The 26,286-nt window shown below is 40.6% G+C and overlaps 1 protein-coding gene across 1 annotated transcript in view; it reads right to left on the reverse strand.

The window, feature by feature from the left end:
* The window catches only part of eys (eyes shut homolog), a 425,152-nt gene that overhangs the window by 100,312 nt on the left and 298,554 nt on the right, over nucleotides 1-26,286 (reverse strand). The window contains exon 40 of the mRNA XM_041789003.1: nucleotides 17,500-17,676. Within this exon, the coding sequence (XP_041644937.1) occupies nucleotides 17,500-17,676 (177 nt within the window). The remainder of the gene's footprint in view (nucleotides 1-17,499; nucleotides 17,677-26,286) is intronic.

Below are 26,286 nucleotides of genomic sequence, written 5' to 3' on the forward strand. Positions count from 1 at the left end.
TTCGATAAGAGTAGTTATTATTCAGGTTAAATATAAAATACCACTGCTTAACTTTACTATGGACCATGATTTTGCTGGCCCTCTGTCTGGCTGTCTCCCCCACCCCCCAAATGGTTGGCCTTGTCTCCCCATGACTATTCTTGAATGCGCATGTCTGTGTTCAGCCACCTTAAGGTACAGTACTGCTTTAGAAGGCCACTGTCCCTCTTAGCACCAAAACAACCCCATAGCTACCACCTCTTTCTCCTCAAAATACACTGATTAGTCCGGTTATTCTCTGGCCGGGAACAAGACAAACCCACGTGGTGATAAGTAATGGAGGTTAGTGTATGCCTGGCCTAAAGAGGCTCCTGTAAGATTGCCATTTCCCCCTCAGAATCACATTGTGTACTGTGATTCCTCCTATTTAAATAAGGCTGGCTTTATTGTATAAAGAAAAACATTGACTTTCCTGTCTCCGCTGCATATTTCTGGCACACTTCTGCTTCTTTGTGAGAGAAAGTTTGTTTTTGCAAAAGATGTGATGAGAATTATATAAGGAATGCTAGGGAACATAATGGAAGCATGCATCAAATGTTGTGCTTTGCCGTGCAGAAATATTATGATGGTAACTTTCTCTGCAGATCTGCAAAGAGACGGCAAATGTTGAAATGTGACTTAAGGTAACAGACAAAGAGTCCATGGTTGAAACTTCCATTTGATGCTTATTTTCAGGAAAGAAGTACTACGACTTTCAGCAAACAGTGGGTCTATCAGAGTTGTTTGTGAATCAGGTAGGAGTAGAGCAGCGACAAATAAAGTCACCTTGAAAGTGCCAGAGATTGAAACGTGTGATTCACTGGGTGTAGAAAAAATAAAGAAAAGCACAAACACAAACCTCCTTGAAAGCAAATTTTAAAGCATATGTGTGTGAATAAATGCCAGGTAAGTAAAATCCTAATTATGCCAGGCACATAATCATCCGTTGGTGCTGAAATACACAAATGAAGTCAAAACAAAAATACACGCGCTGAACTTCCTTCTTCAACAAAGAGCTTTTGTCTCCTTTCAAAGCCACTTGTTTAGCCGTCACATCATTGCTCATTTGTTGGCAAATCTTATTCACTTTGGATGTCAGTGTTGCCCCATCTTTTCTATTTCTATTTTTCTGTTGTATGGATATTGTTCCCGGCCGTCCCCATGGCCCCGTTACTCTGCATCGGGCCTAACAGAGCGTTCGTCCTTTTGTCAGCGCCTGTCACCTGTTCTCTCTCTTTCCCTCTCCCTCTAGCACACTCCCTCCTCATACTTCTTTTCTCGAGCTGACAACTGAAGTCCGAGGGGAGACTTGTATGTTTGCTTCGGGGAGAGGTGTAAAAAGGGGAGCGGAGAAGAAGGAGCAGGCCTGCACGAAGAGATTCTGCGCATCTCAATGCCTGTCTTTTTGGTTCTCTTCTGATTAACTTTGTCTGTTTGATCTCTGGAGTTTTCTTTTCAGTTCCTATCCTCTGATGTGAAAAAGATGGTGCACTCTAAGCCGGGAAGCATTACCAGATAAAAGGCACTGTGCCCTCTATGTATGCTTTCTGAACATTCATCTCTTTTCATGACAAGGCTCACAGCCTGTTATCTGGCTCCCTCCCATATGCTGCAGCAGAGAAACGGTGTAAACATGATTCAGAATAAAGGAAACAGAAGGTGCTGATTTAAATATCTTAATCCTATTCATGCAAACAGAGTGTACAGTGGAGATACTTATCATGCCATCACAGAAATCAGTAGTTTTCATAATCACGCCTCCTGAACATCAGTGAGTCAAGATCAGGGCTGAACAGTTGATGAAAGCAGTGGATCAGGAAAGAGCCACTTAAAAGTAAGAAAATAAGGACATAAATGGAACTACATGCATTTTTTTTTTCTTCAAATTTTCACTGTTTTTGACTGCAAGGACGATGATTGAAAAACAGCTTTTAAAGCTCTCCTCTCTTCAGTGCTATCTGTCCAAAACAAGCATCAGGCTTGTTTACTTACATGGAGCATACTAAAAGCTTTACTTTGTAATTACTCTACTGGCCTGCTATAAATCATCCCATCATTTTAAGAGCTTCCAAAACATCAGAATTAGTAAAGGACAGTTTTTTTTTCTTTTATACCCTACTGATTCAGTCCAATATCTATCCTGATGATAAAACACTGCACAGAGCAGATCAACCCAAACAGGAAATCAGAACCAAGAACATCCAAAGCATTCACACTGACTCCTGACAGCTTTTCAACTCTGTAGTTTGTAGCATGATCTAAATCTGAGAGACCATAAACCCAAAACAGTGATCGAAAATCATCAAAGTAAGCAGCAAATCAACATTTCATTTTCAAATTCTCTTGTCAACTTGTAGTTTTCCGATGATCTCGCATCTTCAGCTTCTCTGGACTGGTCCTAACCTTCCAAAGCAGATGGATTCACCCGTTTCTGTGTTTCTCACTTGCAAACTCATCTTGCAAAGCTCCCGTCTAAACAGTCTGGGGACGGTTAGAGAGTGACAGGACCAATCAGTGACGAGGGGCAGTACTGTCAGCGTGGCAGAGCCATGACGTAACAGGCAACAAGGGGCCGGCGCAGTTATGGCGTAAAACATTAGCATGGACACTGCTAAAGCGCCAGTTTCCAAAAACAACAAAAGTCGTGTACTGACATGTCTACAGTCGCCATGGTTCACATTATGCAGTTCTCTATGGAGTTTACTTCTCAGTAGCAGCCATGACGTTTTGTTGCTCTGATTGGCCCATAAAGATGTGAAAGAAAGAACGTTCATCCAATCAACCTCTGAGTTTTTTCTCAAAGGCTCTGCCCTTTCCCAAACACTGCCAATGGGAGGTTTACCAGGTGGATGTGTGAAACAAATTCATCCGTCATGTCAGGTTAGGCTGGGCCAATGTTGTGGATACACTAGGGATGGGCGATAGCAATTTTTTAAATAAGATACGGATACCGATACTTTTTTATGTAATTTTATCAATACCGATACTTTTGAAGAATGAATAAAATATTGAACTCTCAAATTTTCAAAAGGTACAAATTTCAGGCGAATAAAAAGGCATATGCATATCATTCAGAAATTCATTAAGGGAGAAACTTCGTTTAAAATAAAATATTTGTCCAAGCAGGTAAAAAATAAAATAAATCAAATATTATCATAGCACAAACGTGTATAACATTGAAATATCCACAACATAAAAATGCCCAATTTTATTTTTGTTTAATTCAGATAGAAGGGCTATATTAGCCACCTATAGCCACTAGTTTCAAGCAAAAATGTAAGGAATACAAGTCATCAATGATTTTCATAGAAATATTTATCTTTTTATGTTTCTACAACTTGGTCATTATACATTTTCTGGTATTGGCATGTGGTTTCAGTATTTTTTATAAAAAATCACATGGAACGGCAGGATGGACATCCAATTGGCCTCCAAAGTCATGTGACACGGGCGAGCAGGTAAGGCATGCCTGATTGGTCTCCAAATTCATGTGACATGGACAAGCAGTAAAGACAAAACAGTCTTGAGGAGAGAGAGGCAGGGGAGGACTCAGGGGAAAAGCAGTGGTGAGACTTATTTGAAAGTACTCATTTGGTATCGACTCTTTGCTAGAGGGATCAATACCAAAAAAGCACTTTAAATATTGATGTATATATCTATACTCTGGTATCGATACTCCCACCACTAGGATACACAGTACAGCAGCCATAAAAAGTATTCTACCCCTTGGAAGTTTTACCCTTTTACTGATTTTATAAATAAGTCATTGTCAATATAATTTGGCGTTTTTTTTTTTGACAAAATAAAATACAAAAAAAACCCTCTTTATTGTCAAAGTTAAAACACATTTCTACAAAGTTACATTAAAAAATATGTAATGTAAAATAAGTAACTGCTTATATTTTCCTCCTTTTAAGTGACTGACCTAATTCAACAGAGGTGCAGCCACCTGGTGCTAGTCGTCTCACAGATATTGAAATGGGGGTCACCTGAGTGCAGTGAATGTGTCTCAAGTGATTGTAGTATAAAGACACCTGTGTGTGGAGAGTCCCGTCAATGGTTAATCAGTATTCCTGGCTACCATTACACCATGAAGACATAAGAACACACAAAGCAACTCAGAGAAAAGGTTACAGAAAAGTGTAAGTCTGGGCATGAATACAAAAAAATTGAAGACACTGAACATCTCCCAGAGTTCAGTTAAATCCATCATCAAGGAATGGAAGGAATATGTCACAAGCATAAATCTGCCTAGATCAGGATTTCCTCACAAACTGAGTGACCGTGTACGAAGGAGACTAGTGAGAGAGGCCACCAAGACACCTATCACTACTCTGAAAGAGTTACATCTTTACCAGTCAAAGCTTGATGATAAAGTGGCAAACAGAGAGCAACTGTTGAAGAAAACTCGTAACACTTGGATAAGAGTTCACCAAAAGGCACATAGGAGACTCCATGATAAAGTGGGAGAAAGATCCTTGATATGATGAGACCAAAACAGTGCTTTTTGCTTCTCAGATGCTGAGACACCTAACACTCCACATCACTACAAACACACCATCCCCACTGTGAACCATGGTGGTGGCAGCATCATGCTGTGGGGATGCTTCTCTGCAGTTGGCCCTGTCAGGCTTGTAAAGGCGGTTGTTGACCCCACTCTGTGATTTTACATGGCCTTCTGCTACATGGCTGTAATGCTGTTGTTCCTAAATGCTTCCACTTTTAAAAATATCGCTTACAGTTGACTGGGGAATAGCCAGCAGGGATGAAATTTAACGATCTGTCTTATTGCAAAGATGGCCTCCATCACAGCACCATCCTTGAAGTCACTGAGCTCTTCAGAATGAGCCATTTTGGAGACTACATGGCTTGGTGCTTGATTTCACCTGAATTCAATAGTTAAGAGGTGTGGCCAAATACTTTTGTCCATAAAGTGTATCTGCAATGTCTACTTTCATCTGCTTATCATTTATCCCATTGCTAAATCAATATTATGTCCAAATAGGAAGCAGATAAACAGTGAATCACCCAAGTAAAAGCAAGCAGACTTGCTGTTCATGTGTTGTTTTCTTCATTCCTATGTGAACTTGTGAACTCATAATCCAGCTGCACTTCGCTGAGCTGGATTGAGCCGTGCTGGAGGACGTGTGCCATCAGTCAGAGCAGAACCACGGCCTTGATGGAAAGCTGCGGTCACAGCCCCTGTGGAAATGGTGGATAAAGCTATATGGGGGTCTTTGACATGGAAAGGTCTGGGAGCCCCTTGAGAAAGAGTAGAAAGTGAAAGCAGCCTTACTGGATTTGTCTTGAAAATGATTTTTAACATTCAGTCGGTGGAATTGAGTGGCATATCGCAGTGAGATTGCAGACTTTTACAAACCCATCCAACATGGTGGTGCAGAGACATGCAAAAAAATCCCCAAAGGCTCCTCGAACTCTACCATATCTATAGCAAAGACTTGTCTCTCTTTGTAGATATACAAACCTCATCCTAATGCCACCCAATAATAGCATTCCTAATTTCTATATTTCACTTAAAGCATATTCTATTTCTGCCAATAGATCAGCCAAAACTTGCACACAAGTCCTTTCAGGCTTAGCTGGTTGACCTTTCAAGTGCACCAAGCTTACAGTATAAAAAGCACTAAATTAAAGTCCTATTAGGTTCTGAGAGCTGGATAATTAACAGCTCCTTAACTACAAAAGATTTAAGTCTTTGGTGGAACAGTGAGGCACTCAGCTGCCATCATGGGAGGCCAATGTCAGCTCACAGAGATAAAAGGAAAGCCATTATTACTCTGGGGAATTAAACCCTGCTTTATGGTGAAATTACCAAAAACTTGTGGGAGCACAGTTGTTGGTAAGTCCTTTTCAGACCCGCTGTATCTATGACAGAGACACACTTGTTAGAAGATGTTTGGATTTGAGCTCATTGCTAACCAAGAAACCTATTTAAATGAGCAAGAAAATCCACATTTGATTAAAGAAGGGTGAACCATGTGGTATTTTGGGCTTATTATTAGGGCTATAAATGAAGACAAGAGGCCATGAACCTGCAGACAAGGCGTTGATCTAGGTTACATCTGAATGATGAATGTTGCGATGTCCATGCCTGCTTGGTGAGGAATAAATCATCCATGATCACCACACAATTTATGGCTGTTGTGTTGGACTTGCTGTGGAGTCACACTGGGACACTGAAAAAGTCTCACAAGATCAAGGTGGCTGCAGATTCAGAGCCAGGAGCGGTTAGAGATGAGACACCCTGTCAGAAGATTTGTGAGTCTTTTAAAGTCAGGATCTATCGAATTCTGTCAAATCTCAAATCTATGCAAGTGTATTTGTCTAATTTCTTCTCAGAGATATCCCATTGCACTTAATAGAAGCCAAATTCACTTGCAAGTCCAGATAAACATCTTATTTCAAGATAGAGAAGGTAAAAAATGAGGACTGGATTGCCCATTTAGACCTGATGCAACATTTGCATCTTGATACCTTTATGTGATGCAACATCTGTGCATTTAGGGTAAACTCGCCTGTTTTATTACACTTGACTGATGAACTGCAACATGAATCACTGAAATACACTTGTGGAAAAAAAACATTCTGGTCACAGCGTCTTTAGCCTCCACATTGAAAAGTTAATGGATACTTAAGAACACAGATGCATCAAAAAAATTAGAATATCAAGTAAAAGTTTATTTTTTCCTGTGATTTACTTCAGAAAGTTACAATTCTATACACACTACACCCACACTATCACACATGATCACCTAGGCCCCGCCCACCTATGGCAGTCCTGCAGCTGTCCTGCCTTACAGGTGTACACATGCCCACTCTGACTCATGGGCAGTGTTGCAGTTGAGTCACCAAACCTTGAGTCTGAGTCAAGTCCTGAGTCTCTAGTGTTCAAGTCTGAGTCGAGTCCGAGTCACCAAAGAAAAATCTGAGTCAAGTCCAAGTTGAGTCCCCTTTACCTGAGTCCGAGTCGAGTCCCCATTACCAGTGCTCGAGCCCTAGACAAGTCCCGATATTACAATTACAATTACAATGTCATTTAGCAGACACCCTTATCCAAAGCGACAGGTGTTGCTTGTGTTAAGGACCTTGCCCAAGGGCCCACACCAGACACTCGTGCTCTGACTGAGATTTGATCCCCCAATCTCCCATATCACAGTCAACAATGCCAACCACAGAGCTATCCAGCCACATAATCCAGCCCGAGTACCAAATACCTAGAGCCAAATTTGATTAAATTATTAATTATTTTTAAGCCATTCCAGCTTTACAGGTGGGTTACGCTTTGTTTTATTAATATATGAATTTCTTCAACTTTTTACACCACGCTCCAAATTATTATGCAAATGATATTTTTTCTCTTATTTTGCTAAATATTAATGCAAATGACAGAATATTTTTCAAGTCATCAGCTGTTAGAGCATAATTCAAATGTTTTTGAACAAACTTCATAATGATAACCATTATTTAAAAAAAAATAAAAACCTCAAAATGCACTGTTCCACATTATTAAGCACAACAGAGTTTTAAAACATTTTATAGGTTGTAAAGAACTGAAAATGGTAATATGTTGAATTTGCAGCATTAGGAGGTCATATTTACTGAAATCAAAAGCTATTTCAATCAAAAACATCTTAACAGGCCAAGTTCCATGTTAACATAGGAGCCCTTCTTTGATATCACCTTCACAGTTCTTGTATCCATTGAACTTGTGAGTTTTTGGAGAGTTTCTGCTTGAATTTCGTTGCAGGATGTCAGAATATCCTCCCAAAGCTGCTGTTTTGATGTGAACTGCCTCCCACCCTCATAGATCTTTAGCTTGAGGATGCTCCAAAGGTTCTTAATAGGGTTGAGGTCAGGGGAGGATGGGGGCCACACCATGAGTTTCTCTCCTTGTATGCCCATAGCAGCCAATGACACAGAGGTATTCTTTGCAGCATGAGATGGTGCATTGTCATGCATGAAGATAATTTTGCTACAGAAGGCACGGTTCTTCTTGTTGTACCATGGAAGAAAGTGGTCAGTCAGGAACTCTATATACTTTGCAGAGGTCATTTTCACACCTTCAGGGTCCCTAAAGGGGCCTACCAGCTCTCTCCTCATGAATGCGGCCCAGAACATGACTCCGCCACATCCTTGCTTGAGTTCAGCGCTCGAGTCCAAGTCAAGTCACAAGTCCTCCAAATCAGGACTCAAGTCTGAGTTAATTGAAGTAAAATCTTGAAATACAATTTTTATCTAGCCTTGTTAGCTGAATAAGCCCTAAGATAGAGTGTTTGCAAAAATTATATTCACAGTAAAGTAGACAAATACAGTTGCTTAGACCAGGTATCTGCAGTGAAATCATGGAGCATCTTTACCCTTCAGAAGTAGGTTGGTTTGTAAATAATGCGTACCAACTTTAAACAACATCTACGGTAAAACATAAAAAGCTGAATAAATGAAACACAACTGTAATTTCTCAGCTTTTCTCAAGTCCTTAAAAAAACAACCACAAATCTACCGACTCCTCTGCTCCAAAAACAATGGTCTATTGTTAGGAAGGTCTACACAGAGGCAGTCAGAGCCCACCTTTTCTAAATCTCCATGTGAAACAAAAGACTGAGAGTGTGTGTGTGTTTGCAGGTGTGGGAACAAAAGAGCAGGAGGGAGGCTGACGAACACCGTAGAGCTCAGGGTTGAAGTAAAGGTTCGGCTTAAGCCTCTCTGTCCCCAAGAGACCAGCCGGCTCGTGCCTTCCTATGAGGCTTCCTTTGTGTGTTTTTAGGATCTAGCTGAAAGCATCAGCAGAGAAACATCAAAACAGCTAAATTACAAAAATGCACATCAAACTTAAGTCCTTTTTTTTAGATTTTCTCTCACTTTTTCTAAATGCATCACACTTTGGATTTGTTAAAAATGCCTTAAAATGTCCTTAACTAGAGACTGAAAGTACTAAAAAGCTGCACTGATTTTCTTAAAGTTGTATTAAAAATAGTCTCTGTGTTTCCCTGGTTTCTCTCCCATCCCCATGGAAACACAGGAGTGATGACCTCATAGCGCTAGTGTCCCTAAGTGACTTCTCTCTCCCTGCCACAACATAAAAAAAAATCAATAACTAATTAATATACCAATTTAATAAAGCGATCTACAACACAAAGACTGCCTTTATAAAAACACTGAAATCTATCATGTTATCATCCTCAACGTTAAGAATTATGCAATCTTGCTAATGTTATCATGGGAGCAACAAAACTCAGAAAATGATTAATTATTAGTAAGCAGTCCCTCATGTCCTAATAAAAAAACACTCATATGATGTACTTCTTACATAATAAATGCTTTTTTAGGGTGTTTTCACACCTAGCCTGTTTGGTTCTAGTCCTTTTCCTTGGTTCAGACTGTTTGCACTAGTGTGAAAGCTGTCCACTAAACTTTGGTGCCATGGACCTTCTCTAGCATTGTTTCATGCTAAGGTTCATTTTTGAATGAATCAGTTCAAAACAGCAGGTGGCAGTTGGTTTGTAAATCCACCAATCGGTAGAAAGAAGATGAGATAACTATGGCGACCATTCTGGTTGATGTAGTTTGTGCAAACAATTAATACTGTATATAGGGTGTGTAATGGGTTTTGTATTCGTCCCGAACAGTGACGGTTTGGGGGTCCATGGTTCAGTGTATGTAGTCCCACAACAAATACGTCCAAACCTTTAAAAAAAGAAAAGTGACAGTATTTATTCACCAATCTGGGCAGCAGTAATGCTGGCAGGTGTGGTTACTAACCGCTATTAAACCACCAACGAAGAAGAGGAAGAAGCCATCATAGACACACGAAGAAGAAAAGTTTGCTCCTGGCTTTCCACTACAAGAGCAGCGGAGCAGCGACACCCGCTGCCTGTTTCCTCATCTGCTCATCTCTGCACTGTTTAAAAAAAACAACAAACAAACACAAAAAAAACCTCTGGATTTGAAAGCAGAGAGGGTCGAATCTGCTGATAGATTTGAAAGACGATACACGGGCGGGTAGAGGTAGAGAACACCGACTGCAAATGTGTATTTTACGTTCTGCTCAGACAGCCTATCCTGTGTTTACATGAGCTACTCTGGGACACTTCACTGACAATCATGAGTCAGGGTTTTGTGCGAGAAATCACGGCAGCAGCTTTTTTTTTTATAAATTCAAAACAGTGTTACAGCACTCTATATTAATCATAAATATGAGACACTGCTTTTAAAAGCACTCATTTTAATTTGCAAATGTATCTATTTTACTTTTGTAAACCAGGAGATATTGGGCTATTTTCTAGTTTGCTTTCCGTTTTGCATATTTTCTTGTTTTCCTCTTTTTTTCTCATGTTTAATACCTCACAGACTCCATCAACTATGGCTGATAGGTCCTAATAACACCAGACAGAAAAAAAGTATTGATCAATTGATTAAAATGTATATTTCAAGCATCTGAATAAAGTATTAACTGATTAACTGCACCAACATTAGTGAAAGTGAGTTAGTGAGGGAAATCTCGAATTATAAATCTGGCACTTTTGCTTTTTTATCAATGAACTGAACCGTGACCTCTGTTAATCATTACAACTCTACTGTATATATTGTGCATTCAGAAAACATCCAGATCCCTTTCACTATTTTCTGATGCTAGAGTCCACCTGTGATAAATTAAACTGATTGGACGTGATTTGGAAAGGTGCACACCTCTCTATAGAAGGGTTCACGATCCATATCAGGGCAAAAACCAAGCCATGAAACAGGAATGTTGCAAGGCACAGATCTGAAGAAGGCTACAAAAAACTCCTGCTGTACTGAAGGTTCCCAAGATCACAATGGCCTCCATAATTCTCAATTGGAGCAAGTTTGGCACAACCAGGACACTTCCAAGGCTGCACGACGGTGCAGGGGTTAGCGCTGTTGCCTCACAGCAAGATGGTCTCTGGTTTGCTTCCCGGTCAGGGCCTTTCTGTGCAGAGTTTGCATGTTCTCCCCGTGCAAGTGTGGGTTCTCTCTGGGTACTCCAGCTTCCTCCCACCACAAAAGACATGCTCAGTATGTTAACTGGTGACTCTAAATTGGCTGTAGGTGTGAATGTGAGAGTCCCTGGTCGTCTGTCTCTATATGTCAGCCCTGCAATTGAAGAAACTTCAATTTCTGTTGCAAAGGGTCTAAATCAGGGATGTCTAAACTTTTTTCCACTGAGGGCCACATACTGAAATATGTAAGGATGTTGGGGCAACTTTAATACCCACAAGGCAATGTATATGACATTAAGTTAGAAGCAGAATAAAGGAGGAGCTAGGGTGGAGAAGGGCTGAAAGAGCAGCTTTCAGAGGCAGCTTCAGAGCTTGGCCAGGCAAGCGCAGTTTAAATAAGACAGCATTAGAGCGATATGCTGGCATTAGATCAGCTGATTAGGGCGGAGCTTGACTCCATGGTCTGCCTGAACTACCGCTAAACCCTGGATTCAATGGCTGACAAGGCAAATAGAAAATTATTTTCAGGTTTTTGGGGATTCCAATCAGATTTCAGAGGGTCCCGTTTGGACCTAGCTGCCACTGGCTCAGCCCCTGGAATATTACTGGTACTGCTTTTTGCTGCTGAGACTCATTATTTACATTATAGCTCATCATTTACATTACATTATTCATATTATCATTATTTTGATTGTCAATATTTTTTACCATGTATAGTGTTGTCTCAATTTAGTTATAAAAATGCATCAATAGATCCTTTTTGTTGAGATTTTTTGACAGAATTAACATTTTAGCCCCGTTTTGTGAAACTATGTCGTACAAAACAATCAAGCACAAGCTCCACGTTCAAATGTGGGCCAGATTTAACTTATTTCTACAATTTGCTACGGGCCATTCAAAATTGGACTGCGGGCCGCATTTGGCCCTCAAGCCATAATTTGGACACTCCTGGTCTAAATACTTTGTAAATGTAATATTTTGTTTTTTTATTCTTAATATGTTAAAAAAAAAAAAAAAAACCAAAACAAAACTGAAATTCTGTTTTCAGTTTATCATGATAGGGTCAAAGGTTAATGTAGTTTTTCAGAACTAAGGATCTTTGATTAACATTGTTTGTAAGTGCATTTGAATGAAGACAAATGTAATGCCAACCTCCATGATGATCCGTCATGCTATTCAACAAAACAATAAAAAAAGAACAGTTTTTTATGTGTTTAGATCATTTAAAATTTAATTCAATAGTTCCATGTTTTTTCCTAGCAGTTTAGTAGCAGGAGACATTTCAAGCACTCTTCAGTTTTAGAAAGGATTTTATGTTTATCAGTCTAATCAGAGGCTGACTTCAGCACAGACTGATGCATCATTTCTGCTTTGTTAGTGGTTCAGACCACAGAGGTTGACTGCCCCAACAATGGAGATTTCAAGTATGACAGCAACAAAAAGGCATGTTTATTTTTCAATCAAGCAAATGCCTCTAGTTCACAACATGTCTAGACAGTATTGTATTAGAACTTCTATTTTGGCGGCAAACAACAACAAAGAAAGTTTTTTTTTAGAGCAGGCTGTTTCCTGCCCATTAACTCTTCTATTCTGCATCTTCATCAACAAACAAACTTGGCGACATCACTCCTGTTTAAGTGTCACTCCCTGTATGTTTGAGAATCTATGTGACAGATTACTGTTAAGGTTTTTAATGACCTTTCCACCAGCCACCTTTCAGACCTGTTAATCCGGCACAAGCAAAAAATGTCTGCTCAAATCCTCAGGCAGAGGACTTCTGTGTTTTACAGTTAACACACTTGACACTAAAGGTGCCAGGGCATTTCCCATGAAGGCTCTGAGGCACTGGAACATCCCTGTTTGAGACATATTTATCTGTGAGCCTCTCCTGATTCAACCTAAATCTAAAGTCTTTTAGAATTCTTTAAAAAGTATGTTTTCAAATGTGCATGTCTGTGCTTTTGCTTTCATAAAGAGCCTGCTTTATTTGACTGTTTTATGATGCATGTGTCAACTTGAAATCTGGACCATTAATAGTTATATTTTATGTTTTACTGTCATAACCCTCTTGATTCAGCTTCATGGAGTTTTAAAATGACCTGTAAAATAAAATGCTGTCAACATATGAGGCTGAGCATAAAGACCAGAAACAGGAAATAAGCTCAGTAAGAGCAACAAAGTCACCATGCTAAAGGAGGTTTTAACTTCATCTACTCTTGGTCAGATGTAGTGTCCTTGTTAAGTCTTTTTTAAGAAGCTTCAGGGTGTCTCTGCACGCAGCAAAGAATCATTTCAGCAAATTGGGCACACACTGTTCGGCTTTGATTGTCTGTGAATTAAACAAATGGAGCACACCTGTGAGCTGACAATTTAAGATTTCACACGTGACATGCCTCATCATCCAATCACCTGACAAACATCCTCTCAGTAGTTGGTCTATTGAAGCTGCAAGATTTCCAGTCTCTCCTTCTGCTCTGCAACAGTACTGGGCTCTTCCCTTCAACCCCATCACCACCCTGCCTCTAGGCTCCTGCAGCAGGTTTAAGATGCTATCTCATCACTCCTCAAGTTCTGCATTTAAAATACATGAGGAGTGATGATGCCAAAAACAATCTATATTTAGGCACCTGCTAGAAAGAAGCTTGGTACAACAGGTTTGTGTGGGGCCACTCTTGGCCTAGCCTGCAGCCCAGCTTGTTTGCCCTGCTTCCGCCTTCTCGCACAATACCATCTCTGCTCCCTCCCCACCCGGCTGTAGGTGTCGGGCTGCCTCCGCGTCCTCCTCCTTTCAGTCTCCAAGCGCCCCGTCCTCCAGAAGATCTCCGTCAGGAAAGATGTAAACTCCGTGGACATGCTTCCTTTGCACTAGTAAAAGAAGTAGACTCTTCTACACAGAATGTCTGTTCTGGTATGAGTGTGGGGCTTTGTTTTGCTCTTAGTGATGGAGTACATGCATACACACCGCCCCATGCTGCCTTAATAGGTAGCAATCAGTAGCCTCCTGTTGATCAGGCAGTGTTTCATGGCTGTTACTGGCAGTTGATGTTAACTTTTAAGCTAGCCACAAGTTGTAGTTGACATTGAGGTCTTCTTTTTCATCCTTTTTGTTTTTTTCTTGATGGAAATTTCCTGTTCTTTCACCCAAACCCTCATGTGGATGGATATATTAATGATAGCATGTACTGAACACAATGAATTTAGTTTAAAAGCGACATCCATAATAGCATGAATCTCAATATCAATCAACCTTTATTTATACTCGAGATATCATTGAGGGCCACCCTCATTTCCAATGATGTCGAGTCAATTACAGAAGAAATTCAGATAATATAAACCAATAGAAACAGAGGAGATAAAAGGGCGTTACAATCATCAGACTGGTGATGATGAAAATTAAAATGATAAAATATAACAAGCTTCATGCTGTAAAGGAGGAGGCCAAGACAGGATCTTGGATATGACACGTGCACTTGAGTATAGTATGTGGAAGAACTCGATTCATCCATGAAAGAATACAGGAGTGCTTATCAGTGTTTCCTGCCTCTTCAGAAAATGTTGTATCAATCCAGAAAGGATCCATTTCAGTCTCTAAGCTGCATGTTATACGTTGAAGTATAGAAGATGGTTTTGTTCCACATGTGGAGCTGAACGCTTGCCGTGGCTGCATGGATACAAAAGGGTGCTTGAGAAGTCAGCAAGGTTACCAAAGAGAAAGCAGACCAGTGAGGTACAGGGGAAGCAATTGTGCTGGTGTACAATACAAAACAATCCTGCCTGATGTGAAAACACTGTCAGAGTCTGCAGAGATAAGGCAGATTTTACTGCCTCATTTTTGATGATTTTGAAGCTTGATTTTATAAACTTAGAGATCTTTTTAATGACTAAAATTTGGCCTGGTGGTTCATAACACAGTGACCTGCCATACAACAAACCTAAAAAACTGATTTTTATATCACTTTAGGCCGGCCACACACTACAGGATTTTAAGCCCGATTTGGGCCTCCCCCACGATTGTGGGGGCGTATCCCAAGAGAAGCCTCGTCACAAATGACCGTTTGTCTGAGTAGTCTGCATGTGTGTGGTGTCAACATTGTTTTACTGCTCCAAATCGCGTCATAGCCTCCGAAAATCCCGAATCGTAAATGTCAAACACGTTTGATATTTACGATTCTAGGTCGTAGTGCTGCTGACCAGGTACCCACAACAACCAATGAGAGTGAACAGACCAGGTATTGTCACAGCAAGATCATACATACTTTCACCACTCACAACCATAAACACAACTTCAGCTTAATTTTAGCCAGGATTTCATCCCGAGTCTTTCCCTTGTATTATGATTTTTGCTTCACCTGTAACGCATGCCAGGACAGCCTGTTGTGGAGAGACAGCAAGACAGTATTGACAGATATCCATGTTTTGTTTTTTTTTTTTTCTGAAGTCACGTGATCACGCGAGGTCATAGGCATGTCGGCAGGTGTGTGGTCTCCAGTGATCTGACAGTCCGGCTGAGTCATCCAGTGTGTGAGTTCAGAGGATTAAAGATGAAAAATCTTTGGAAATTGTCCTGAAGTCTGTGGTCTCCCACAGTTTAAAAATCGCTCCAGATTAAAAAAAAATGTCTAGTGTGTGGTTGGCCTTACAGGGACTTCAATTCCTGATCAGAACCAGAACAAGAACTTTATAGAGTTTAATCAAATTTATGGACTAAACAACTGCAGAATTTTGACGTCTAAAGGTGGCTCAGACTACACAATGTTTTTGGTCATTCACGATGGCACCATGTCAGAATATGTAACAAAAATCTTGTCCTGTCTTGGCCGACAGCCTGACCACTCTACTAGAGTGATCCCGCCCACTCACTATATGCTGACGTCACATACTGATTCCTCGGGCCCCCAGTAGGGAGGGGCCATTAAGAAGCCTGTAATGTAAAAATGTTTATTTATTAATTTTTTCACAATAATAAATGTCATTATTGAGTCGAGGCGACTAAATTAATTGGTGAACAGATAAATGGAATAAAATAAAATACTGGAGGGGCCCTGCTTCTCCCTTAAAAATGTCCAAATGGTGTAATCCAGTGCTGTGAAATAATGCAAGTAAATTTAATTTAACCATAGTAAAAAAATGTTCATAAATGGAGAAATGATGGTTCAAAGACACATTAAAATGCATGGATATTCGTAAAAAATGACATAAAATGTGTTGCATGGCTAGCTGGTTAAGGGGGCCCTGTGTTATATTTTTTTTTCTGGGGGCCCTAAATCCCTAGCTCCGCCCCTGGACATCACCCCTTTCTCCGTGACTGAGTGCAAGTTCACAGGTTGTCAGGGGGGCGGGTCAAAAAGTGTCAGTCACTCTACAACAGTGCTCTGTGTGATGGTAGTGGTCTTTTGCTCGTAAAAAAGAAAACTAAGAAACAACTAGAAAAGCACTCAAAGAGCCCAGACCTCTGCCATTAGCCCTATCTCCCAATAGTGTAGAATCCTTTAAAAACATTCCTGGATCCAGACGGTGATCCGGATCACTCCCAAAATCTAATTTGCCCATTACTCCCTCCCTGGTGGGGTGGAGACACAGAGAGGCAAAGCATTGGCTTCGCTTCATGTGGACTGTCATGGTGGAAGCACCCATGGTCTCACCGGATGACTGGAAGTCATGGCAGAGAGTGAATATTCCTCTATTCCTCCCAGCATTGTGAGTATTCTTGCTACAATTTGCTGTCTTTCTCTCTGTTATGTTCCGACTCGTCGGACAAACAACCGTTTGTCGTTCCTGATGCTCTAAATCGGGCCCAAGTTTTGACGATGAGCTGCAACGTTGCAGTCGGGCTAAAATCTAGCTGAATTCATGTAGTTTGAGCCGGTTTTAACAAGACCTGGTGAATTCACAGGACAGACGTAATGAGGCGCACCAATCTCCAAATATAGATATCTTATCTGTCTTATATCTTATCTCCAGGTAAAGTTTATGCTTGGTCAATGATGTATATACATTACCTTGATCATATTTTTCATAAACATTCCAGCCTGACGTGCAAAAAGAGAGAGAAAAGATGTACTGTGCGTGGCCTGTGTATGGGGGTGGGGCTGATTACAATGGCCCTGTCCCTATTTTTTGAGATGCATCGCTGGCGTCAAACTCAAAATGAGCAGATATTTTTCATCAAGTTCCAATATCTCATATGTTGTTCATGGCCTATTGCGAATAAAATATGGATTCATGAGAATCGTGAATCATTACATTCTGTTTTTATTTACATTGTGCAGGGTGCCCCAACTTTTATGGAGTTTGGGTTGTAAATCTCAGTAGAGGCTCTTTAAGAAAAGGTAAAAATCACATGACAACTCTTGTGTGCTTAGATTTTAGATGAAGAAGAGGCTAGATGAGAGGTTATATAAAAGGGTTTGTACATGTATTTTCTGTATTACCTTTATTTGTGCTGGCTTACAAAGTGCTGCAGTGCTTTGAGCTGACTGAGATAAAGAGAAAGTGTACTCACTGTAGAGGATGGTGCCCTGTGTTGATCTTGTTTTCACCGTCAAATAGAGAGTAACAGTGGTGTCCTTGACAGGAACAGGTAGATCATTTCTGGCACCAGCAGGTCGGAGAAATGATGCAAGTGGCTGCAGCTCCAAGTAAGATGTGCCATCAAATGAGGGGATGTAAACAGTGCTGTCTGGAACAGATAATGCACAAATAAAGGCATGCATTTAAAGGGAGTAAGAACAGCAGAATCCATGCAGAACATTTTCATATTTTCATTTCAGAACAGATGAAGTTACACTCAACTCTAAATGAAGGATCTAATAAAAGAGATGGCGTGCAGAGCTTTGGTTAGTCAACAGAACAGCAAAAACTGTCAGGTTTGTGCCTCCGCAGCACTGATAGCTTGGCTGTGAGCAGAGTCAGCAGGGTCCTGTCAGGGCTCTGTGCTGCTGTGTTATTTCCCACTGGATGAAAAAGGAGTATGACTTTAAGGCGAGGTGGAGGAGGCACCCGCTCAGGTCATCAACTCCACCAGCCGGCGATGATCTGTTGGCTTTTACACAAAGGACACAGTACACCTGGCAGATAGCTTGCTGTTCAGATGCATGACAGCTGATTCCAAAGAGGCCACCCAGGCCTCAGCTCAGGGGATTCTGCCCTCAGAGTCCAGCTCTCAGAGAAAAAATTCACTTTATTCTCAGCTGAAAACCTGTAATATAAAGTACATCCCAGGTTCAAAAACTAGTTTTTCGATTGTTGGAGAAATATGAACATCCGCCCACGACTCTTGTGTGATCTCTTGTGCTTTGATGTGGGATCAAATGGAGGTTTGAGGCAGAACTGAGAGTGACCGACAACGATTACAAGACTCGTTTTAAAGGAAAGCATAAGGATTACAGAGAAATCAATCAAATATGTCACACTCAGAGTTGGTTTCATGTCTTATATTTCTTGAATCATTATATCTGGGTTAAACTTTTTAATCAACGTTTCAACTTGGACTTTTTATGAAAAACGATTATTGAAACCTTTAACTTACTCCAGTTTAGTCTCTTGTTAACATCATTTTTGCAATTTTAATTCACTTATATCATGTAAAACCAGCCATGGAGGGGAGAGTAAGAAACTCTGTGAAAGATGGTAAGACCTCTCACCACTAGGTGGGGCCAGTGTGCCACTGACTTGCACTACAGGAGCTTGTGCAACAACAAACACATGCTGGGTTTAGCAACAGCCTATTTGTTTACCTGAGACAGAAGAGGGATTAAAATCCTGCTCTTATGCTGTAGGCTAAGATGGATTGCTTTTCTCTGCCCAGGGTGCTTTAAAAGTGAAATGCTGTTTGACCTACACGAAGTTACATACTTCCAGAGCACCACTAGAGTTACGACAGCTGTAATATACAGATGCATCTCAAAAAACTAATATATCATGTTGCTCTGACAGCAGCCTTCAGCTTGTCTGTATTGATAAGTCTGGTGTCGCTCATCTTCCTCTTGTCATTTCCCCAGTGATTCTTTGTAAGGTTCAGGTCAGACCAACTGGCTGGCCAATCACAGTAATACCAGGGTCAGCAATCCAGTTTCTGGTAGTTTTGGCTTCACCGTGGACCGGAGCCAAGTCCTGATGGAAAAGAAAATCATCCCCACAAAATTTCCAGGACTACCAGAAACTGGTTTGCCAACCATGGTATTACTGTGGCCGGCACAGTGGCACAGGGCGCTGTTGCCTCACAGCAAGAAGGTTACCATTTCGCTTCCTGGTCAGGGCCTTTCTATGCAGAGTTTGCATGTTCTCCTCGTGCATGCATTGGTTCTCTCCGGGTACTCAAGCTTCCTCTCACCACCAAAAACATGCTCATTAGGTTAAGTGGTGACTCTAAATTGGTGTATGTGTGAATGTGAGCATGCCTGGTTGTCTGTCTCTCTATGTCAGCCCTGCAATTGACCAGTCCAGTGTGCACTCCACCTTTGCCCATTGAAAGCTGGGATAGGCTCCAGCCCCGCATGACCTCCAGCGGGATAAGTGGTATAGAAAATGGATGGATGATATTACTGCGTTTGATTGTCCAGCCAGCTGGTCTGACCTGAACCCCATAGAGGAACTCTGGGGAAACATCAAGAGGAAGATAAGAGACAGCAGACTCAACAATACAGACAAGCTGAAGGCAACCTGGTCCCCAGCAGTGTCACAGACTGATTGGTTGCATGCTATGTTGCATAGATGCAGTCATGTGTATAACTGAGAAAAAATTTTCCAGAAGGTCACAAGGTCATCATTTCTAAATTCTACCCCCACTTCTAAAGCTGATGACGCAGCGTTTTGAGTCGATGTCGCTGTGCTCCAGTTAGCATCGTTTTGTTCTGCCAGAGGAAGTAGAGTTTCTACTTCAAAGTTTCTTATTCTTCTATCGGTAATTTGTCAGGTATTTTGAAGTTTGGTGCAACGGTTGCTACTTAAACACTTCTGTGAGGCGCCCCCGAATGATGACGAGCCACTGTGCCTGTGGTGCATTTGGACCCTTCTAGAGAGCAGGACCATTCTGGGTGCGGCGCTGCGTAGCTCATCGGCCAAACTATTGATGGAAAAGTAAATCAGTCGGGCTTTATTTAGATTGGCACAGCCAAAAGTTAGAGTGGAAAAAACCCATATCTCCTATAGGTTATCAAGATTAATTTACTCTTCTTTAAGACATTTTGAATTTCCACTAAACTCCTGCGATTAACTGGCAACCAGCCCAGGGTGTACCCTGTTTCATTTTGGATTTCTGTACTGACTTACAATAACAGTGATTGACTTTGTGTTTGGATACAGACCTGCTTTTACACTGAAAGAGAACTGATATGGAATGAAAAGGAAAATAAGGGAATGGTAAAAAGATAAATGCTTGATAACACAGGATGCATATGACTTTTTGGTCCATTCACTGAGCTGTCGGTGAATATTTTAAACTGAAATAAGAGTAAAAGCAGCAGTGGTGGACTTATTTTATATCACTATGGCTGCAGGGAGATGCTACTAGGGCTTAACCAAAGTGTGATGAAAGGGATAAAAAAGCATTAGACTGAAAGAAATGAGGCACTAATTACAGATCTGAATGACATCACGATTAATGCTGACAGCCCTACTTTAAATATACTCCCCTAACAGCGTATTTCATTCTGTGTGCCACAATGAAAGGAGATATATTTATGGAGATGGCTGTACTTCAGAAGAGAATAAAGAATGAAATCTGCTGTGTAAATACTAGCGCACCACCTGGCGCTAAAAAGCACATGTCTGAATTGTAACCTCCTGCTGTAATGTCAATGAAGAGCACCTCCTTTCCTTTTGATCTTTGAGCCACACATTACTCATGGGTAGTTCTGCAATCAGTTTATTCAGAGTGTTAAGTTCTGTTAATCTAAAATTATTCAGTCAGCGTCTTATCCTAAGCATGGCCTTGCACAGGGTATGAGCAGAGAAGAATTGCATAAGAAAAAAAAAAGTCCCTTATTGTTCTCTGTATCAATAAATGTTAGTCATATATAACTTCTAGATACTTTTCCTTATCTTAGCCGCTGACATGAGTAAATAGTGCCGAGAACTTTGAGTAAAAGACAAAAAGCAGAAATAACAGAAATGTCCAGTGCTGTGGAGGGAGAGAGATTTCCCGTGGGCTGAATATGATAAATTATCTTGTAATGTTTTTGGCAATTTCAGAGTAAGGTTTCTATAAAACTGGCTGGAATTCAAAGGCAGCAGCAATTACAGGAAACACATACAAGATGCCCACAAAAAAGCTGGCAGCATCTAACCAGTGTGCTGGCGAAGCGAAAAGCTGACAACGCCTCATCAGGTCTCATTAATGTCAAAGACAAATTCATAAGAGGCTCAAAAACTAAAAAGCCTTTTCTGCAGTATGACTTAAAAAACTGTCCTTAAAACCAGTGGAAAGATCTAGATATTATCAAGTGTGTGTTTTTTTTTTGCTCTCTTTTTCTTTCACACACTTTGATTTTTATGTTAGGAAAATTAAAGATGAGAATTCTTGTTTAACAAACTGGCAAAACAGCTAACCAATACTCCCTAACCTCCACAAAATCCCAACCCAGCACAGCTGTAGCCAAGTGAGTAAATAAAGACCTAACAGGGTGAGTGATTAATACTACATTGTAAAAAAAAAATCAACAACACCAAAAAATCAAACACAACACTGGGAGAAACACAACATACTTTATACCAGTGGTTCTCAGCTGGTCAGGTATCAGGACCCACCACCGCCTCTATATGAAATTGTGACACAAAAAAATGTTGCTGTCTGGATCTTAGAAGGAACAAAACACGAATGAAAACATGCATACTTTCCATTTATACTGCCTTTTACTGAGTTATATGGAAATTTAGATACATTCTTGAAGAATGTCCACATTACTTTGGGAAAACCAATATTGTGATCATAAAAAACACAATTAAATAAGTCAAAACCTTCAGAAAATTACTCAAATGTACTTGTTTTCAAAAGAGAACCAAGCAAGATAAAAAGTAAGGATGTGTGTTCACTTAGAGCTTCCATATGTCCTAGACTTTTCGCAGCATTTTTTCTTCAGGAACTCATTTGTGACTGACAGGAAAGACCTTTGCGACCCACTTTTGGGTCCCGACCCACCACGACCCACCAACCGTTGCTTTATACTACAGCCACTCTTTGTCAGATTAGGCCAGACATCTTTGAACCTGGGTGGCAGTCTTCAAGATTTCCTGCCATTTAGAACAACTACCAACCATACTTTAGCTAGATTAAATCAATGTCAAAAAAGAAGAAAATGCACATTTGGTATGTCCAAGTCCCCCCTGTTGTGAATCTGCATTTTTTTAAATTGCTGAAGATAAAATGCATTCGCTTGAGCCACTAAAACTCTAATGTAAGTCGGTGTATTTATCTTAACTCAAGTCCAAAATGCCCTTACACTTATAATAAGAATAAACCCTGTCAACCTGGAAAGCCCAGATACAACCCAGATGTTTCCAACCCCCTTGGATGTTTACCCTTTTATTGATTTTTTAAATCAGCAATGTTCAATATAATTTGGTCTTTTTGGCAAAAAAAAAAAAAAAAAACCCTCTTCAATGTCAAAGTGAAAACAGATTTCAGATTTCACTATTTCTGTGTAGCTTTGCTGTATGCTTCGGGTCATTGTCTTGCTGGAAAATTAATCTTCTCCTAAGCCGTAGTTCTCTTGCAGACTGAATAAAATTTGTCCCCCAGGGTTTTCCTTTATTTTGCTGCATTAATCTAACCCTCTACATTTACAAGCCTTCCAGGGCTGGCTGCCAAGAAGCATCCCCACAGCATGATGCGGCCACTACTGTCACAGTGGAGATGGTGTGTTTGTGGTGAAGCGTTTGGTGTCCAACAAACATAACGTCTTGTCTGAAGGCCAGGAAGCACCATTTGGTCTCTTCAGACCAAAGAACTGCCTTTGGTGAACTCTAGTCCAGATTTAACAGTGGCTTTCTCGTTGCCACTCTCACATAAAGCTTTGACTGGTGAAGAACCTGGGCAACAGTTGTTGTATGCAGTCTCTCCCGCTGCTGAAGCTTGGCACTCCTTCAGAGTAGTCATAAGTGTCTTGGTGGCCTCTCTCACTAGTCTCCTTCTTGCACCGTCATTCAGTTTGTGAGGATGGCCTGATCTAGGCAGATTTACACATGTGCCACATTCCTTCCTATTATTGATGATAGATTTAACTGAATTCTGGGTGACGCTTTTAAGAACCTTTTCTCTGAGTTGCTTGGAGTGTTCTTTTGTCTTCATGGTGTAATGGTAGCCAGGAATACAGATTAACCAGTGACTGGACCATCCATACACAGGTGTCTTTATACTACAATCACTCGAGACACTTTCACCCCACCCCTCAGGTGATCCCACTTTTACTAACTGTGAGACTATTAGCACCAATAGGCTGGACCTGTGTTGAATTAGGTCCATTACTTTAAAGGGGATGAATATTTATACTGTCACTTATTTTACCTGACATATTTTTGTTTAATTGAAACTGTTTTTTAGAAATACATTTTCCTTTCCTTTCCTTTCGTTTCCATGACTGATTTACAAAATCAATATAAGGTTAGAACATCCAAGGGGGTAAATATCTTTCATAAGAAATATGTAAATCTACATGTATGCTCATCAAGTGTACCCAATAACTTAAGAATACTTTAAGGGATTTCCTTCAAACTTTGCACAATTGTCCACTCTCACTCTCACGTTTAAACCTAAAACTTTTCATGTCTTACAATTGTTTACCTCACTGGGGCATTAACAGTCAAATACTGAGTTTTTGTGTGTATATTTTTTTTTAACTAAGAATGTATTTTATAAGTGAGGATAACTGTTGAATTGTAGATGGTAAATGAAAAATGATCAAAGCAAGAGTTTAAAGACAAATTATTTTCTAGAGCCATTCAAACACAGACTAACACTTTAGATGTGGAATTAAAAGGACTACACGTTATTTGTATTGATGTCCAGGTTTGATGAAAATTGTCAAAAAGACATAAATGGGACAAATCAGAGCTCTCAACTTTCATTTTATTATTCCTCCCCAGGCTGGCCGACATCCCACATCACAGCTTCAAATAAGTGAGAAGTGAGGACAAAAAGTAATGAGGCGTAAAAGGAGGTCATGATCAATACCGACAAAGTCTGAATAATTTCCCGCCCCACTGGTTTGCTCCCTTTTTTTCCCCTACTTCCTCACCTTGCAGCCATTTACTGCGTAACTAATTTTTGTGATCACTTAGCTTTCAATTGAATGCTTACATACTTGACAGAGTGTCTTTGGCAAGGTCCTCGACCTACTGTGTCTTCTTTGAGGAGACGATTTATCATGGCTTAAAACCCTGACATACCCAGATAGACTGGCTTTATCTTGACAAAACCTGTCTTATGGTTGGCTACTTGATATCAAACACTCACTGAAGCAGCAGTGACTGGCCTGGATTATGGCACACACTTAAAAGTGCAGCCGCAGAGTCCAAACATAAGAAAGCCAGAATCATGGCTCACACGTCAAGCTCCTTATGTTCAGGCTACAACACTCCAGCTAAATCTGACCATGAACTTAGTCTGAAAGCTGCTTTGAAAAGACAGGTGTAAAAATTGATTCAAATGTAGTGATTTAGCTGGTAAGGTGATATAAAAACGTATGCCTGCACCTGCTGTGTAATACTACTAGTGAAAAGCATACAAATCTGCCCTTACAATACATCTGACAGTGTGACACCTGACATTTCTACTTCAACAGAAGGTTGACGATGTGCTGGCCATGAAAATGTTGATACCACTAGTTCCTATTGTAGTCTAAATCCAGTCCTGACAGAGTAACCACTCGTCTCCAGGACTACACATGCTTAAGGTCACAGTAGAAGTAATGCTGTTCTGTAGAAATCCTGTGCTATAAATACTGTAAGAGTATTGCACTCCTATTTTAGCAGGTAAAGTTTAAATTTGACAAGTTTTCAGGCAACAGTGAGAAAGAAAGTGCTCACAGAGAAAACACTTTCACTAAGGAATGATATATACCAGAGCTCTCCTGAGGGGTTAATCATGATGTTACTAAAACTTAAACTGACAAATTAATGTTTCTGAATCACTAATTGTAAGCTTTTTTGTCCTTTTAAGCACACTGTAGTTGCATAAATATTCACCCTCTTTAAAGTGACTGACCTAATTCAATAGAGCTTCAGCTAATTGGTGCTAGTAGTCTCCCAGTGAAATGGGAATCACCTGAGTGCAGTGAATGTGTCTCAAGTGATTTGAAGTATGAAGACACCCGTGTCTGGAAGGTCAAGTCACTGGTTAATCGGTATTCCTGGCTACCATTACACCAAAAGAGCCAAAAGAACACTCCAAGCAATTCAGAGATGTTATTGAAAATAAAAAGTCAGGGAAAGGGTACAAAAACATTTCTGAGGCACTGAACATCACCCTGAGTTGGAAGAAATATAGCACATGAGTAAATCTGCCCAGATCAGGCCATCCTTACAAACTGAGTGAGCGTGCAAGAAGGAGACTAGTGAGAGAGGCCACCAAGACACCTATGACTACTCTGAAGGAGTGCCAAGCTTCAGCAGTTAAAATGGGAGAGACTCTGCAACTGTTGACTGGGTTCTTCACCAGTCAAAGCTTTATGGGAGAGTGGCAATGAGAAAGCAACTGTTGAAGAAATCTCTTGACTAAACAGTGCACCAAAAGGCATGTGGAAGACTCCATGGTGAAGTGGAAGAAAGTTCTAATGTCTGATGAGACCATAAGACAATGCCCTATTGATGGCCACTACACTGCACATAAGCACAAACGCACCTACCCCACTGTGAAGCACAGTGGTGGCAGCATCATGCTGTGGGGATGCTTCTCTGCAGCTAGCCCTATCAGGCTTGTAGAGTGTAAGAATGTGGCAAAATATGGGAAAATCCATTAGGACAATCTTATTCGGTCTGCAAGAGGACTACGGCTTGGGAAGCATACAACAAAGGCTTCACAGAAATGGCATAAAAGCAAGAAGGTGGATGTTCTGGAGAGGTCAAAGCCCAGACCTCAATCCTGTAGAGAATTTATGGCTGGACTTGAAAAAGGCTGTTCACACCTGATGTCTGTGCAACCTGACAGAGCTTCAGCAGTTTGGCAGAAAATAATTGAGCAAAATTGCGGTGTCCAAATGTGCAAGCCTGATCGAGATCTTTCCACACTGACTCAGTGCTGTGATTGCAGCTGAAGGTGCATCTACTAAATACTGACTTGAATGGGGTGAATATT

This window comes from Cheilinus undulatus, linkage group 6, assembly GCF_018320785.1.
Source record: "Cheilinus undulatus linkage group 6, ASM1832078v1, whole genome shotgun sequence".
NCBI lineage: Eukaryota > Metazoa > Chordata > Actinopteri > Labriformes > Labridae > Cheilinus > Cheilinus undulatus.